Consider the following 13,288-nt stretch of genomic DNA (forward strand, 5'->3'; position numbering starts at 1 on the left):
GGATCAGCCATGGTTGAATGGTGGAACATACTCAATAGGCCAAGTGGCCTAATTCTTCCTGTGTCTTATGCTTAAGGCAGAGGTTAATAGATTCTTGATTAGTCAAGGTATGAAGGGATACAGGGCGAAGGCAGGAGATTGGGGGTGAGAGGGAAATGGATTAGCCAAGATGAAATGGCAGAGCAGACTCAATAGGCCAAATGGCCTAATTCTGCTCCTATATCTTATGGTCTTTCTCCCATTGAAAGGGAATCAAAAACCAGAGAGTCCAAGTTTGATGTGAGCGCAACAGGACTTAAAAGAGACCAAAGAGGCAACTTCTTCATGCAGTGTGATGAGTATAGTGAAACAATAAGAAATAGGAGCAGAGTTAGACCTTTGGCCCATTAAGTCCACTCTGCTATTCCATTAAGGCTGATTTATTATCCCTCTCAACCCCATTCTCCCACCATCTCCCTGTAATCTTTGATATCCTTACTAATCAAGTACCTATAAACCGCTGCTTTAAATATAGCAAATGACTCCGCCTCCACAGCCATCTATGGCAATGAAGTCCAGATATTCATTACTCTCTGGCTTAAAAAGATTTCTCATCTCATATCATCTCCAGATCCAACCAAAATGAACCCAAGCTACCTGGACTGGAAAACATTCCTTATGTTATGTGGAAAGGCTGAATGAGCTAGGGCTTTTCTCTTCAGAGAAAAAGGAAGAGGAGTGGGTCCTGACAAAGGTGAATTGTTATGAGAGGCATACATAGAATGGGCAGCCAGAGTGTTTTTCCCAAGGTGGCAATGTTAGTACTGGAGGACATCTTCCAGTAGGGAGAGTGAAGGAAAAATTAGGAGAGATGTCGAAGTTAGGTGTTTTTTTTTATATATAGAAAGAGTGGCATATGCCTGGAATACAGTGCCAGGGACTGGTGACAGAGATGGAAGAGACACTTACAAAATTTTTAAACAGGCCTATCGATCTACAAAAAAAGGAGGGCTATGGGGTGTATAGGAGGGAAGGGTTAGATTAATCGTGGGCAACACACACAAAATGATGGAGGAACTCTGCAGGTCAGGCAGCTTCATCCCTTTCCCCACCTCCTTATTCTGGCATCTTTCCCTTTCCTTTCTAATCCTGATGAAGAGTCTCGACCCGAAAATCCAATGCTTATTCATTTTCATACATGCTGCCGGATCAGCTGATTGCTCCCAGCACTTTGAGTGTGTGTTGTTCTGGATTTCCAGTATCTGCAGAATCGCTGGTGATTAGATTAATTGTTGAGTAGGTTTATATAGTTAGCACAACTTTGTGGGCTGAAGGGCCCATACAGTGTCGTACTAATCTATCCAAAGCAGAAAATGTCAAAAACATTCAGTAGGTCAGAGTGCCAACCTTGGGGATAGAGAAAGAGCTAGGGTGCTGTATCAGAGGGACATTAGGGCCACTTGCATCCTTTGTTTAATGGAATCCTCGTTATCCCCTTCTGTACCGGATGCAGCGATTCAGATGGATTAGGACTAACGAGTGTCTCAAAAAAAAAAAAGTTTGAGGTTTATGCCTCATGATCAACTCCTCTGCCACCCACACTTGACCCCCTACAATTTGCCTTCTGACACAACCAATCGATAGATGACGCAATAACCACAGCTCTACAAACCGTCCTTGCACATCTGGAGAAGAGGGATGCTTATGTGAGAATGCTGTTCTAAGACTACAGTTCAGCATTCAGCCTCCTGTCCCATGATCCTCTCATATCCCTTTTGCCAATCAACTGTCCAGCTCTTGGCTCCATCCCTCCTCCTCCTGTCTTCTATCATTTCGGATCTGCCCCTCCCTCTCCCACTTTCAAATCTCTTACTAGCTCTTCTTTCAGTTAGTCCTTTCGAGGGGTCTCCACCCAAAACGTCAACCGTACCTCTTCCTAGAGATGCTGCCTGGCCTGCTGCATTCACCAGCAACTTTTGTGTGTGTTGCAAGTGTGCAGCCAGCTCCTTTTTCCCAGGGCAGTAATGGCCAATATGAGAGGATATACCTTTAAGGTGATTGGAGGGAAGTTGAGTATGTATGTCAGAGGTAGTTTGACACAGAGAGTGATAAGTACTTGGAACATAATGCCAGAACAGATACAATGGAGACATTTAAGAGACTCTTAGATAGGGACATGGATGTAAGAAAAATATAGGTGGGAAGGCTGGCTGAGATTGTTCTTGGAGTAGGTTAAAAGGTCAGCACAACATCATAGGCTGAAGTGCCTGTACTGTTTAATTTTGTTTCAGGATGAACAAGACACTTTCCAAGAACTGAAATGCTAAAAAAAAAAAAAAATCCCCTAGTGCTCTCCCTGCATCACCAACAACTTTCCCCAACTTCTGCCATATACATACACACCAGGAGCATTATCTGATGCCCAAATAACTTAGGAAATCTATGGTTTATGACAGGGATCTGTTCCTCAGAACTTAAAGATACACCAGGACACTGAATGGACTTGGAGACCTGAGTTACTAGGAAAGAAATGTCCATTTATGAAGCTCCCCATGTTGTACTACTAGGCATACATCTCTAATAATTCTTCCACTTCATTGACTATCCCCTATGTCGCCTCTCTTTCTTAGAAGTTTGCAAAGATTCGGTATATCATCTAAAACTTTGACAAACTTTTATAGAAGGCAAGGTGGAGAATATATTGACTGGCTGCATCACAGGCTGATATGGAAATACCAATGCCCTTTGGCAGAAAAGCCTACAAAAAGTAGTGGATATGGCCCAGACCATCACAGGTAAAGCCCTCCCACCACTAAACACATCTACATGGAGCACTGTCACAGGAAAGCAGCAACCATCATCAAGGACCCCCACACCCAGGCACATTCTCTTTTTGCCACTGCCACCAAGGTAGTGGTACAGAAGCCTCAAGACCTGCACCACCAGGTTCATGAACAGTTATTACCCTTCAACCATCAGGCTATAGAACCAGAAGGGTTCACCCCACTCACTCCATCACTGCTCCCACAACCTATGGACTCGCTATCAAGGACTCTCAATGTTCTCAATATTTAGTTATTGTCATTTTTTTCTCTTTAGTGTTTTTTTGCACATTGGTTGCTGTCTGTCCTGTTAGGTACACTCTTTCATTGATTCTTTTGTTTTTCTTGTACTTACTGTGAATGCCTGCAAGAAAATAAATCTCAGGGTTGTTTATGGAGACGTATATGTGCTTTGATAATAAATTTACTTTGAACTTTGAAAGTCCTGTTTCCATACTCTAAGACTATGACTGCAGCTGTTCATAATTCAAAATGTTCAAAAGTTGGAAACGTACAACAGGTAGGATTTTCACTGTGAATGGTAGAGCCGTGGAGTGTTGTGGACCAAAAGGACCCAGGAGTACAGGTACATGGCCCCTCAAAGTGGCAACACAGGTAGATAGGGTAGTGGGGAAGGCTTTTGCCTGCTGGCCTTCAGCAGTCAGGGCTATGAGTATATTAGAGGGATGTTACATTGAAGTTTTACAGGAAGCAATAGTGAGGCCGCTTGGACAACTGTGTTCGGTTTTGGTCGCCCTACTACTGGAAAGATGCCATTATGCTGGAAAGAATACTAAGCAGATTTTGCAGGATGTTCAATATTCAACACAAGATGCTGCAGGAATTCTGCTGGCCAGGCAGCATCTATGGAAAAGAGAAAACAGTCGACATTTTAGGACAAAACCTTCATCAGGACTCACACATGATAAAGGGTTTTGCCCTGAAACATCAACTGTTCATTCTTTTCCATCAATGCTGCCTGGCCTGCTGAGTTCCTCCAGCATTTTGCATGTATTTCTTTGATTTCCAGCATCTGCAGATTTTCTCGTTTGTGTTCAATATTCAAGATTGTTTGATGTCATTTCCAATGTAAAGAGATCCAGAAGAAAGCTACCCCAGATCCAATACAACACAAAAAAAAGCACAAGACAAAGAACACAACAATAATATAAAAACAGAAATATAAATACATAAGGTAGCTTATATATATGTCCATGAAGTGACACTAGGCACAGGAGAGTCTGTACATAAGGTGATTCTGACAGGAGATGATAAAGCAGTGGTGGTTGGGGTTGTAGAGGGGTGGGTTAGTGGGTGGAGGTGTTGATCAGCTTTACTGCTTGAGGAAAATAACTGTTGAGTCTGATGGTCCTGGTGAGGATGCTACATAGCCTCCTCCTTGAGTGTTGCCAGTACTTCAGTAGGTTCTATGGAGACATTAAGTAGGCTGTGACTTTATTTCTTGGAGCATAGGAGACTGAGGGGTGACCTGAAAGAGGTGTATAAAACCATGAGGGGCACAGATAGGGCAAATATGCACACTCTTTTTTTCCCCAAGGTTAGGAAATTAAGAACTAGAGGGCACAGGTTTAAATGCAGAAATTTAACAGGGGAAACTATGAAACAGATACTAGAGGAAGTGCTTCAGGCAACATATAAGAGACAAGTACATATTACTTCAATAGGAAAGGCTTTCAGAGACAGTCGCAAATGGGGCGAGAGCAGATGAGCATCTTTCTAACAACTTTCTACAGGAGCACCATCCGGACTGTTCTGTCTGGCTGCATTATTGTGTGGTACAGAAGTTGCAAGGCATCAGACTGCAAGACCCTACAGGGGACAGTAAAAACCACCAAGAGGATCACCGGGGTCTCCCTCTCCCTTATTTCTGACATTTACCAGGAGTGTTGTAGACAAAGAACCCAAAGCATTGTTGAAGGTCTCTACCACCCATCTCACAATTTCTTTAACTCAGTACCATCAAGAAGTAGGTACAGGAGCATCAGGACTAGGATTGCCAGACTAGGTAACAGCTCCTTCACTCAGGCTGTGAAAGTAATGAATACGTTGCCACCACTGTGATCTCATCACTAGGATAGCAAGCTGTTTACTATATTATCTGTGCTACACTTTACTACATGCATTTTGAATTATATTTTATTAATTAATTCATGGTATAAGATTTTGATTTATGTGCTGTGTATGATACATATTGTGTGGGTGAATCCTGATGCAGAGGAACATTGTTTAGTTTGCATCCATATATGTACAATAAACTTGAACTTGATCTTAGTCAACCTACAGGGAAGATATCAATGAGATAGAGTTCAGACAAAATTTACAAGGATGTTGCTGGGAATTGAGGGTCCTGAGTTGTAGGGGAAAGGTTGAATAGATTAGAACTTTACTCCTCACAGCACAGGAGAATCAGGGGAGATCTTATCCAAGCAAATTAAATTATAACAGGTATAGATAGAGTAAATACATACAGGCTTTCCCCTGCAAAAAGTGAGATATTTAAGGGTAACTTGTGGAGGAACTTCTTCACTCAGAGTGCTGCGAGAGTGGAACAAGCTGTAGTTAAGAGACGTTTAGTTAGGTTCAATATGTATGTGGATGAGAGAAGTATGAAGGGCAATGGTCCGGGTAAGGGTAAATGAGACAAGGCAGAAGACCAGATCGGCATGGGCTGGATGGGTTGAAGGACCCGTTTCTGCACAGTAGTGCTCCAGGACACTAAACTGACATGGTGAGTTGGACAAAAGGCCTCTTTCCATTCTCTATGGTTCTATGGTTCTGTAACAGTGTGCAGAAGAGAATCATGGAAACTATAATGGCAGAGTGGCCACCAACCAGCCTCAATGACTCAGTGAGTGAGTGACTGCTATCGGATGTCTGTAAGTCAATTGCTTGTAGCTGCACAAAAACCAAAAGCTCCAGCATCTCGGTCTTTATGGATTGGAGTTTAGAGGTGAGGGGGAAGAGAAGATGATCTCATTGAAACCTACTGAACCTTGAAAGGGCCAGAACATGGAGGATATGCAGAGGGCATTTCTCAGTAGTGGGAGAGTCTAGGATAAGAGGCCATGACCTTAGAATAAAAGGACATCCCTTCAGAATTGAGATGAGGAGGAATGTCCTTGACCAGTGGGCGGTGAATCTGTGGAATTCATTTCAACAGAATGGCTGTGGAGGCTAATTTGTTGGGTACACTTAAAGTGGAGGTTGACAGGCTCTTGATTAGTGAGGTTGCGGGGGAAATGGGTGGAGAGGGAATAAATAAAATCAGGAATAAATGGGGAAGCAGCCATAACCAAATGCAGCAAAACACACTTGATGAAACAAATGGGCTAATTCTGGTCTATTTGGTATAAAATTTTCACACGTGCAAAGATGCAATGAAAAAGTTGACTTGCATATTGTTCATACAGGTCAAGTCATTACACAATGCATTGAGGTGTGTTCTTTCATAATGTCTCCGATGACATATGCGATCGTAGTCTTTCCCATGACCATGATTGTTCTTGACAAATTTTTCTACAGAAGTGGTTTGCATTGTCTTCTACAAGATGGGTGAGCCCAGCCATTGTCTGCCTGACACCAGTGGTTGCATAACCAGGACGTGATATAGACCAGCTGCTCATACAACCATCCCCCACTTGCTCCCATGGCTTCACATGACCCTGCTTGGGTAAGGGAGGGGGTTGCTAAGCAGTTGCAACACCTTGCCTAAAGGTGACCTGCAAGCTAGCAGAGGGAAGGAACGCCTTGCACCTCCTTTGGTACACACACATCTCCACCCATCATCCATTGAGCTAAAACAACGAAAAACAGTAATAATGCAGAATAGGTTCAAACTTCAAAGTAAGTTTGTTACCAAAGTAGGTCTGCCACCATGTACCACCCTGAGATTCATTTTCTTGCAGGCATTCACAGAGGAACAAAGAAATGCAGTAGAATCAATGAAAAACTGCACACAAAGACTATCAACATCCAATATGCAAAAGAAGACTAGGCAAACAGACAGACAAAAAAAAATGCTGAGAACATGAGTTGTAAACGTCCAAGAGGACCACAAACTTGTCGTAGAGTTTGGAGGCTTGCACGCTTCTGTGTTCCGGAGAGCCATGCTGGGTGTTGGATGGGTATTCCATGCCAAACAGGTCAAAGTGGGTAAATACCAAACTAAATGTGGTTCACTGGTCCTCCAGGTTCAGGGATTCAGCTCACGGCCAACAACCCTAACTGGTAAAACAAAACTTATGGAAACAGCAATGAAGAATCCTCCTACATCTGAGTGTGACAGTATTCCTGAGCCTACACCCGGGACTTTCAGGACTGACAGAAGTGAAATCTGAGAGGAAGCTATTGACATGATGAAGGAAGCTCTAACCTCTGCCAGAAAAAGAGGACCTTCATTGCTGTCCTAAATGCTAGCGGAATAACAGGGAGTAAGGATGAGTTGTAAAGTCCTTGAAAGCGAGTCCATAATTTGGGAAATAGATTAAAAGAATTACACTTTATACTGCATTGCTATTGTCTTACATTATTCTAGATCAATCAAAAGTGCATGCAGATAAACAATAAAGTGCAAGATCATAATGAGGTAGATTGTAAGGTCATGAGCCCATCTTATTGCACAAGAGGTCTTATGCTTCAATGTCTTACAGAACTATACTAATGCACACACCTCTTTAGGGTGGGGAGAAAGCCTACAGCGAGTTGGGGAGGAAAATGTGAAAAGACCACGCAGAAGGCAGAATAGCTGACAAATGTGAACCCTAACTCACTCCTTTCTTCTGTGCATACTGACTCTGAAAGCTAGCACATGGGTCCACTCACACACACCACCACTACCTCACTTACCTCTGAGATGACGTTGATGCACAGGTCATTCAGAAGAGTTGGGGAGGGCACAACCCGCCCACCTTGAGGTTGAATCCTCACCTGGAACACAGCAGAAACACGCTCAGAGTGAATGGAGCAGGCAGAGTTCTATCGGCTATGCCTGCAGGCAACAGCGAAGGGGACAGAAACACAACCAGACCGTCAAATGACAGAAGGGACGAGCACCGGGAGGCTTCTTTGTTCTATTGCATCACAAAGTCTCAGAGGAGATACTGATCATCCACCAGTCCAAGCAGGAATGGCACCAGCCACATGCAAAGTGGACCTCCCACTGTGCCGCTCCATCATTCACTCCCAGAGCATAAATGGGACAGATAATAGACAAAGTGAAGCTCCCACTGTATTGGGAGCCAGAGTATGGCTCACCTCTGTTAGATTACATAGTGTAATTTTTAATATTTTTATTATTTTTCAGTTTAACTTTATATGCTAATTTGTATTTTATATAATTACCTATACACTCTATATGCAGATCCTCAAGGGTGTTATATTAGGGTTGGCAGTGGAGATAAGCTCCCACTACCTATTAAATGCTCCCAACGACATGTGTCCCAAAAGGTCTCTAATAACCAAGTCCAGCTCCTGGCCTTCATGTAGGGCTTAGTTACTAAGCCCAGATGAACCATTTCTATTGACAGGAGAAGAGACAAATCAGGTTACTAGCACTTTAAAACCAGTCGCTTCGGGCAGATGGGGCTCATCAGCCGTGGTTGGCAACTCACCTAGAAGAAAGAAAACTGTGATCTCCAATGTCCACTGCCTTGAGGCTACACCCACTTCTGCGTAAGGTTTCGAGAGTAAACCCCATAAACATTCAGAGCTGGAGTCCCTTAAGAAGACCTACGTTGAATTCAACACTGACTGGCAACTTCTGCAATACCACTGGTGCCAAACTGTATCAGTCTCTGCTGTTCCTCTGGATTCATCAGCTATGTGAAGAGGGGAAGCCTGCTGCATCACCAACAGCTTGCTCTCCATATCATATTACGCTGGCTTGTGTATCACATAGACAGGCAGGACGCAACATCCATGGTCATCCCTGACCAATGGAAGGCCTCAACGCATGCAATCATTCAGTACGTCCCCTAGTGATTACGGTTCTTTCTCTTTCTAGAAGTGCCTTTGCTATTGCATTATTTGAATAGGGGACATCTGATTAACTCTTATCTACTAATTTGAATGGAATGTCTCGTATCTACGGTATAAGAAGGACTGAGCATGTTGACCCACCGTCTTTTTCTATTCTTTGCTCTTAGTTACTAGGCTTTTGCTACTCTACATTTCCAATTCCTTTGTTCTCTGAGCACTTATAAAACAATTGTGAAGCAACAAGTTTTGTCCATCTTTCTCATCTTCCAAAAGAACCCTGGATCAAAATATCAGTATACAACACTATCCTCACCCTCATTCCTAAAGGGAGATACCTTTATTCTAAGTAGCTGCTGGTTCGAGACCCTTTCAAAAGTGGAAACATCATCTCCACATCCACTATATCGAGGCCTTTCAATATTCAAAAGGTCTTAATGAGATTCCGCTCCCCCTTCATTCTTCTAAACTCCAGTGAGTACAGGCCTAGAGGCATCAAATACTACTCATACATTAACTGTTTCATCCCAGTATCATTCTCGTAAACCTCCCCTGGACTCTCTCCAATGCCAGCACATCCTTCCTCAGACATAGGCTGCCCAAAATCTATTCACGTTATTCCAAATATGGTCAAACCATCTCCTTACAAAGCTTTAGGATTACACCTTTGCTTTTATTTTATTATTATAGCAATACCACACAGTAACAGGCCTTTCTGGTGCAACTAGACTGTGTCATCAGTCATGTGACCAATGAACCTACTAATCCATACATCTTTTTGGAATGTGGGAGGAAAGTGGAGTACCCGGAGGAAACCTGCGTAGTCATGGGGAGAACATATAAGTTGCTGAATTTAACCCAGGCTGATGGTGCTGTAATAGCATTACACTAACTGCTATGCTACCGTATTCTAGTCCTGTCAAAATGAATGCTCAAAGGAGAATGACAGAATCCTTGGCAGAGAGGCCTTACCTCTCTCATGACTGTGGTATTCGGAGTCTGCAAGACACAAAATACACAGAGAGAGAGCAGGTTAGAACATGGGAATCAATGCCAGCACTTCGTTCAAAGTCGCAAAGAGCTACAGTAAGGTAAACAGGCAGTTCAGCCCATTGAGTCAGTGCTACCCATCAACTGGCACTACACTCATCTCTGAAGCATCGTCATAATAAACCAAGTCCACCTGTACATACACAGGTATACCTTATTGTATATAGTTCACGATTATTTGCACTATTATTTTGTTTGCTTTTTGATTCTGTACAGTGAGATCTCAGGGAAACCAACATCAAATTCCCTGTATGTGTCCACATACTTGGCGATAATAAAGGATTCTGATTCTGATAAAGATATTTACATCAGATACAACTTATCGATGACAGCTCTGATTACAATATCATAATTCCAAGCAAACTGATCTACAGACTCCAAGACCTGGGACTTGACAGTTCCCTTTGCAACAGTCTTTGTCATTTTCCCAGGTTTAGGGGGTCCTTAAAGTTGCCATTGCTTTGGGGGGGGGGGGTGTAGGTGGGAGTTACTCATGATGAGGCCCCATTACCTATTAAATGCTCCCAATGATGTGCATCTCTAATAGGCTCTGACAATCAAGTTCAGCTCATGGCCACACCTGGATTAGCTACTAAGCCCAGAGGAACTGTTTCTACTAACAAGAGAAGGGACAAAGGCGGGTCACTGGTGCCTTAAAACCAGTCCATCTGGGCAGATGGGGCTCATTAGCCATGGCTGGAAGCTCATTTAGGAGATGGAAAACTCTGGTCTCAAACCTCCACTGCCTTGCGACAGTACCCACTCATGGGAAAGGCTTCAGGAGTAAACCCCGAGGAAAGATCCAGAGCTGGAGTCCCTAAGGCAGTCCTACATTGAGTTCAATGCTGATTGGCAGCTCTTACAATGCTGATGGTGCAAAAAAGTATCAGTGTCCGCTGCTCCTTTGGGTTCATCACAGCTGCTGAATGGGCAATAACTTGCTCTCCATGTCATACTGCCCTGGCTTGTGTATCGTGTAAGCAGTTGGGACACAATATCCATGGTCAACCATGACCAATGGGAAGGGCCCATTGGGTGTCCAAAATGAGGAGAGCACAGTTTCAAGGGGGGGGAGGCAACACACACAAAATGCTGGAGGAACTCAGCAAGTCAGGCAGCATCTATGGAAGGAAACGAATAGTCAACGTTTCAAGCCAAGACCCCTCATCATGGCTGGAAAGAGAGGAGGCAGAAGCCAGAATCATCTTTCCACCTACAAAAGAAGCGCCCCCTTTTTTTCCACCAAGCCCTCCCCTTGAACCACATTGGCATGTCATCACTGGAAAGGATTAAAGGCATCCTCACCTGGAGAAGGACAAAGTACTTGTAATATTCAGCTGCATTCAATGCACGGAGCCCGTTGCAAGATGTGCGCAAGTCCTGGAGGTTGCGGGAGCACGTGGAGCTGCGACTCTGCAGAAAACCTAGGCAGCGAGGGGGAAAAAAAACGTTAAACTCCCTCCATCAAATGTTCTACCACCTTTTAATTGTCTTTTCATTACAGACAACAAACTTAGAACACAGAGGCCCTCTGGTTCACCATGTTGTGCCAACCTAGATAAATGCTTCCTTCTCAAGGCATTAATTATTTAAGATGTCCTTCATGGTGGGGAGGTGCTTGATGGAGCTGACTGAGTTCTAATACGTTCAACAATTACATCTACAGATTTTTCTGCGTCACTGTTGGAAATATCAGTGGGAAGTGTATATAGGAGGCTACTACTGCAGAGGATCAAAAGCAGCTGCAGAAATTTCTGAACTCAGTTGCATTATGGGCACTAGCCCCTCCAACATCAAGGACATCTTGAAGGAGCGATGCCTCAAAAAGGCGACTTCTATCATTAAGGACCACTATCACCCAGGACATGCCCTCTTCTCAATGCTACCATCAGGGAGTAGGTACAGGAGCCTGAAGGCACACACTCAACGATTCAGGAATGGTTTCTTCCCCTTTCTCATCAGATTTCTGAATGGGCATTGAACCCATGAATACTATCTCACAATTTATTTCATTGAACTATTTTATATAGATGTATATTTCATTCACAACTTACTGCAATTTCTTTCGATTCTGTGCAGTAGTAGGTGCCCCCATACACACTTGCCACTGACATCTCCAAAGGCAATGCAGGAAAATCTATGGATGCAATTGTTGAATGTCTATGTACACAGGCACACACTTAGTGTAATTCACAGTATTTTTATTATGTATTGCATTGCACTCCTGCCATATAACAACACATTTCACAACAGATACCAGTGATTTTAAACTTGATTCTGACTCTGAAAAGGGTTGATTTGGATTTACTGCGTAACAATAACTCTGCCATGCAATCATGATATTTAAATTAAGTCAAACGACATCCAAGTGTAGATGCATCAATGAGGCCCTCTGTGGTTGGGGTCGACCATGGATGCTGCATTCCCGCTACTACATGATTTTTCATTTTTAAATCTTTTTTATTGATTATTATTGAGATCAACAAAAAAATACATTAAAGTAATCAAGTCAACGTGCCAATATGTGCAATGAGATTACCAAATAACTGATTAACAAAGCTAAACAATATACCAATAATAATAAGAAATAAAGTATTAAGAATATTTTTTTTGGGAAAAAGCAAGAAGGGAAAAAAGAACCCCTGCTAACTACAACAAAAAAAAACCCCACTAGCAAAAAAAAAACGAAAAGAGAAAAAAAAAACCCATGGGGAGCACAACCCCGGAGCTATACGCCATACAAGCTTCCATAAAAGAAAAACATCAATCCACCAATTCAAATCCAATTAAACAATTAGAAGGAAACCATCTTAATTAACTCAAATCAGATGATAGTAGTGGGCCAAACAACCCCACCTTTTCTCAAAGTCAAAACGAGGATCAAAAGTTCGACTTCTGATTTTGTCCAAACTAAGACCTGAAAGAACCACTGTATCAAAGTGGGCGCAGACGCATCTTTCCATTTCAATAAAATAGCCCTTCTGGCTGATAATGTAACGAATGCAATTACATGTTGGCCTGGTATAGAAATACTATGATTATATTGAGGGATTATACCGAACAAAACTGTCAATTTATTAGGTTGTAAATTAATTTTTAAAGCTTTAGAAATTGTAGAGAAAATAGATTTCCAAAACTGTTTCAATACAGAACACAACCAAAACATATGTGTCAATATAGCTGTCTCAGTTTTACATCTATCACACTGACTATCAACATTAGGAAACACTTTAGACAGTCTCTCCTTTGTCAAATAGTAATGATGTACAATTTTAAATTGAATTAAAGAGTGACTGGCACAAATCGAAGAGTTAACCAACTTCAAAATTCGCAACCAATCCTCCGTTATCAAGGTCATGATAAGCTCTCTTTCCCAATCTTGCTTAATCTTAAGTGAAGGGTAATTGTACTGTTGTAACAGTAAATTATAAATTTACTCAATA

General features: G+C 42.5%; 2 protein-coding genes across 2 annotated transcripts in view; one reads left to right on the plus strand and one right to left on the minus strand.

Moving 5' to 3' along the window:
* The window catches only part of LOC140189991 (histone H2A type 2-B-like), a 647,138-nt gene that overhangs the window by 579,094 nt on the left and 54,756 nt on the right, over window positions 1-13,288 (plus strand). The gene's annotated exons all lie outside the window — the stretch shown is intronic.
* The window catches only part of LOC140190088 (tectonic-3-like), a 78,605-nt gene that overhangs the window by 30,882 nt on the left and 34,435 nt on the right, over window positions 1-13,288 (minus strand). Inside the window, exons 7-9 of the mRNA XM_072246557.1 lie at window positions 11,151-11,269; window positions 9,768-9,794; window positions 7,668-7,748 (exon numbers count right to left, since the gene is read on the minus strand). Of these exons, the coding sequence (XP_072102658.1) occupies window positions 7,668-7,748; window positions 9,768-9,794; window positions 11,151-11,269 (227 nt within the window). The remainder of the gene's footprint in view (window positions 1-7,667; window positions 7,749-9,767; window positions 9,795-11,150; window positions 11,270-13,288) is intronic.

This window comes from Mobula birostris, chromosome 29 (genome assembly GCF_030028105.1).
Source record: "Mobula birostris isolate sMobBir1 chromosome 29, sMobBir1.hap1, whole genome shotgun sequence".
NCBI lineage: Eukaryota > Metazoa > Chordata > Chondrichthyes > Myliobatiformes > Myliobatidae > Mobula > Mobula birostris.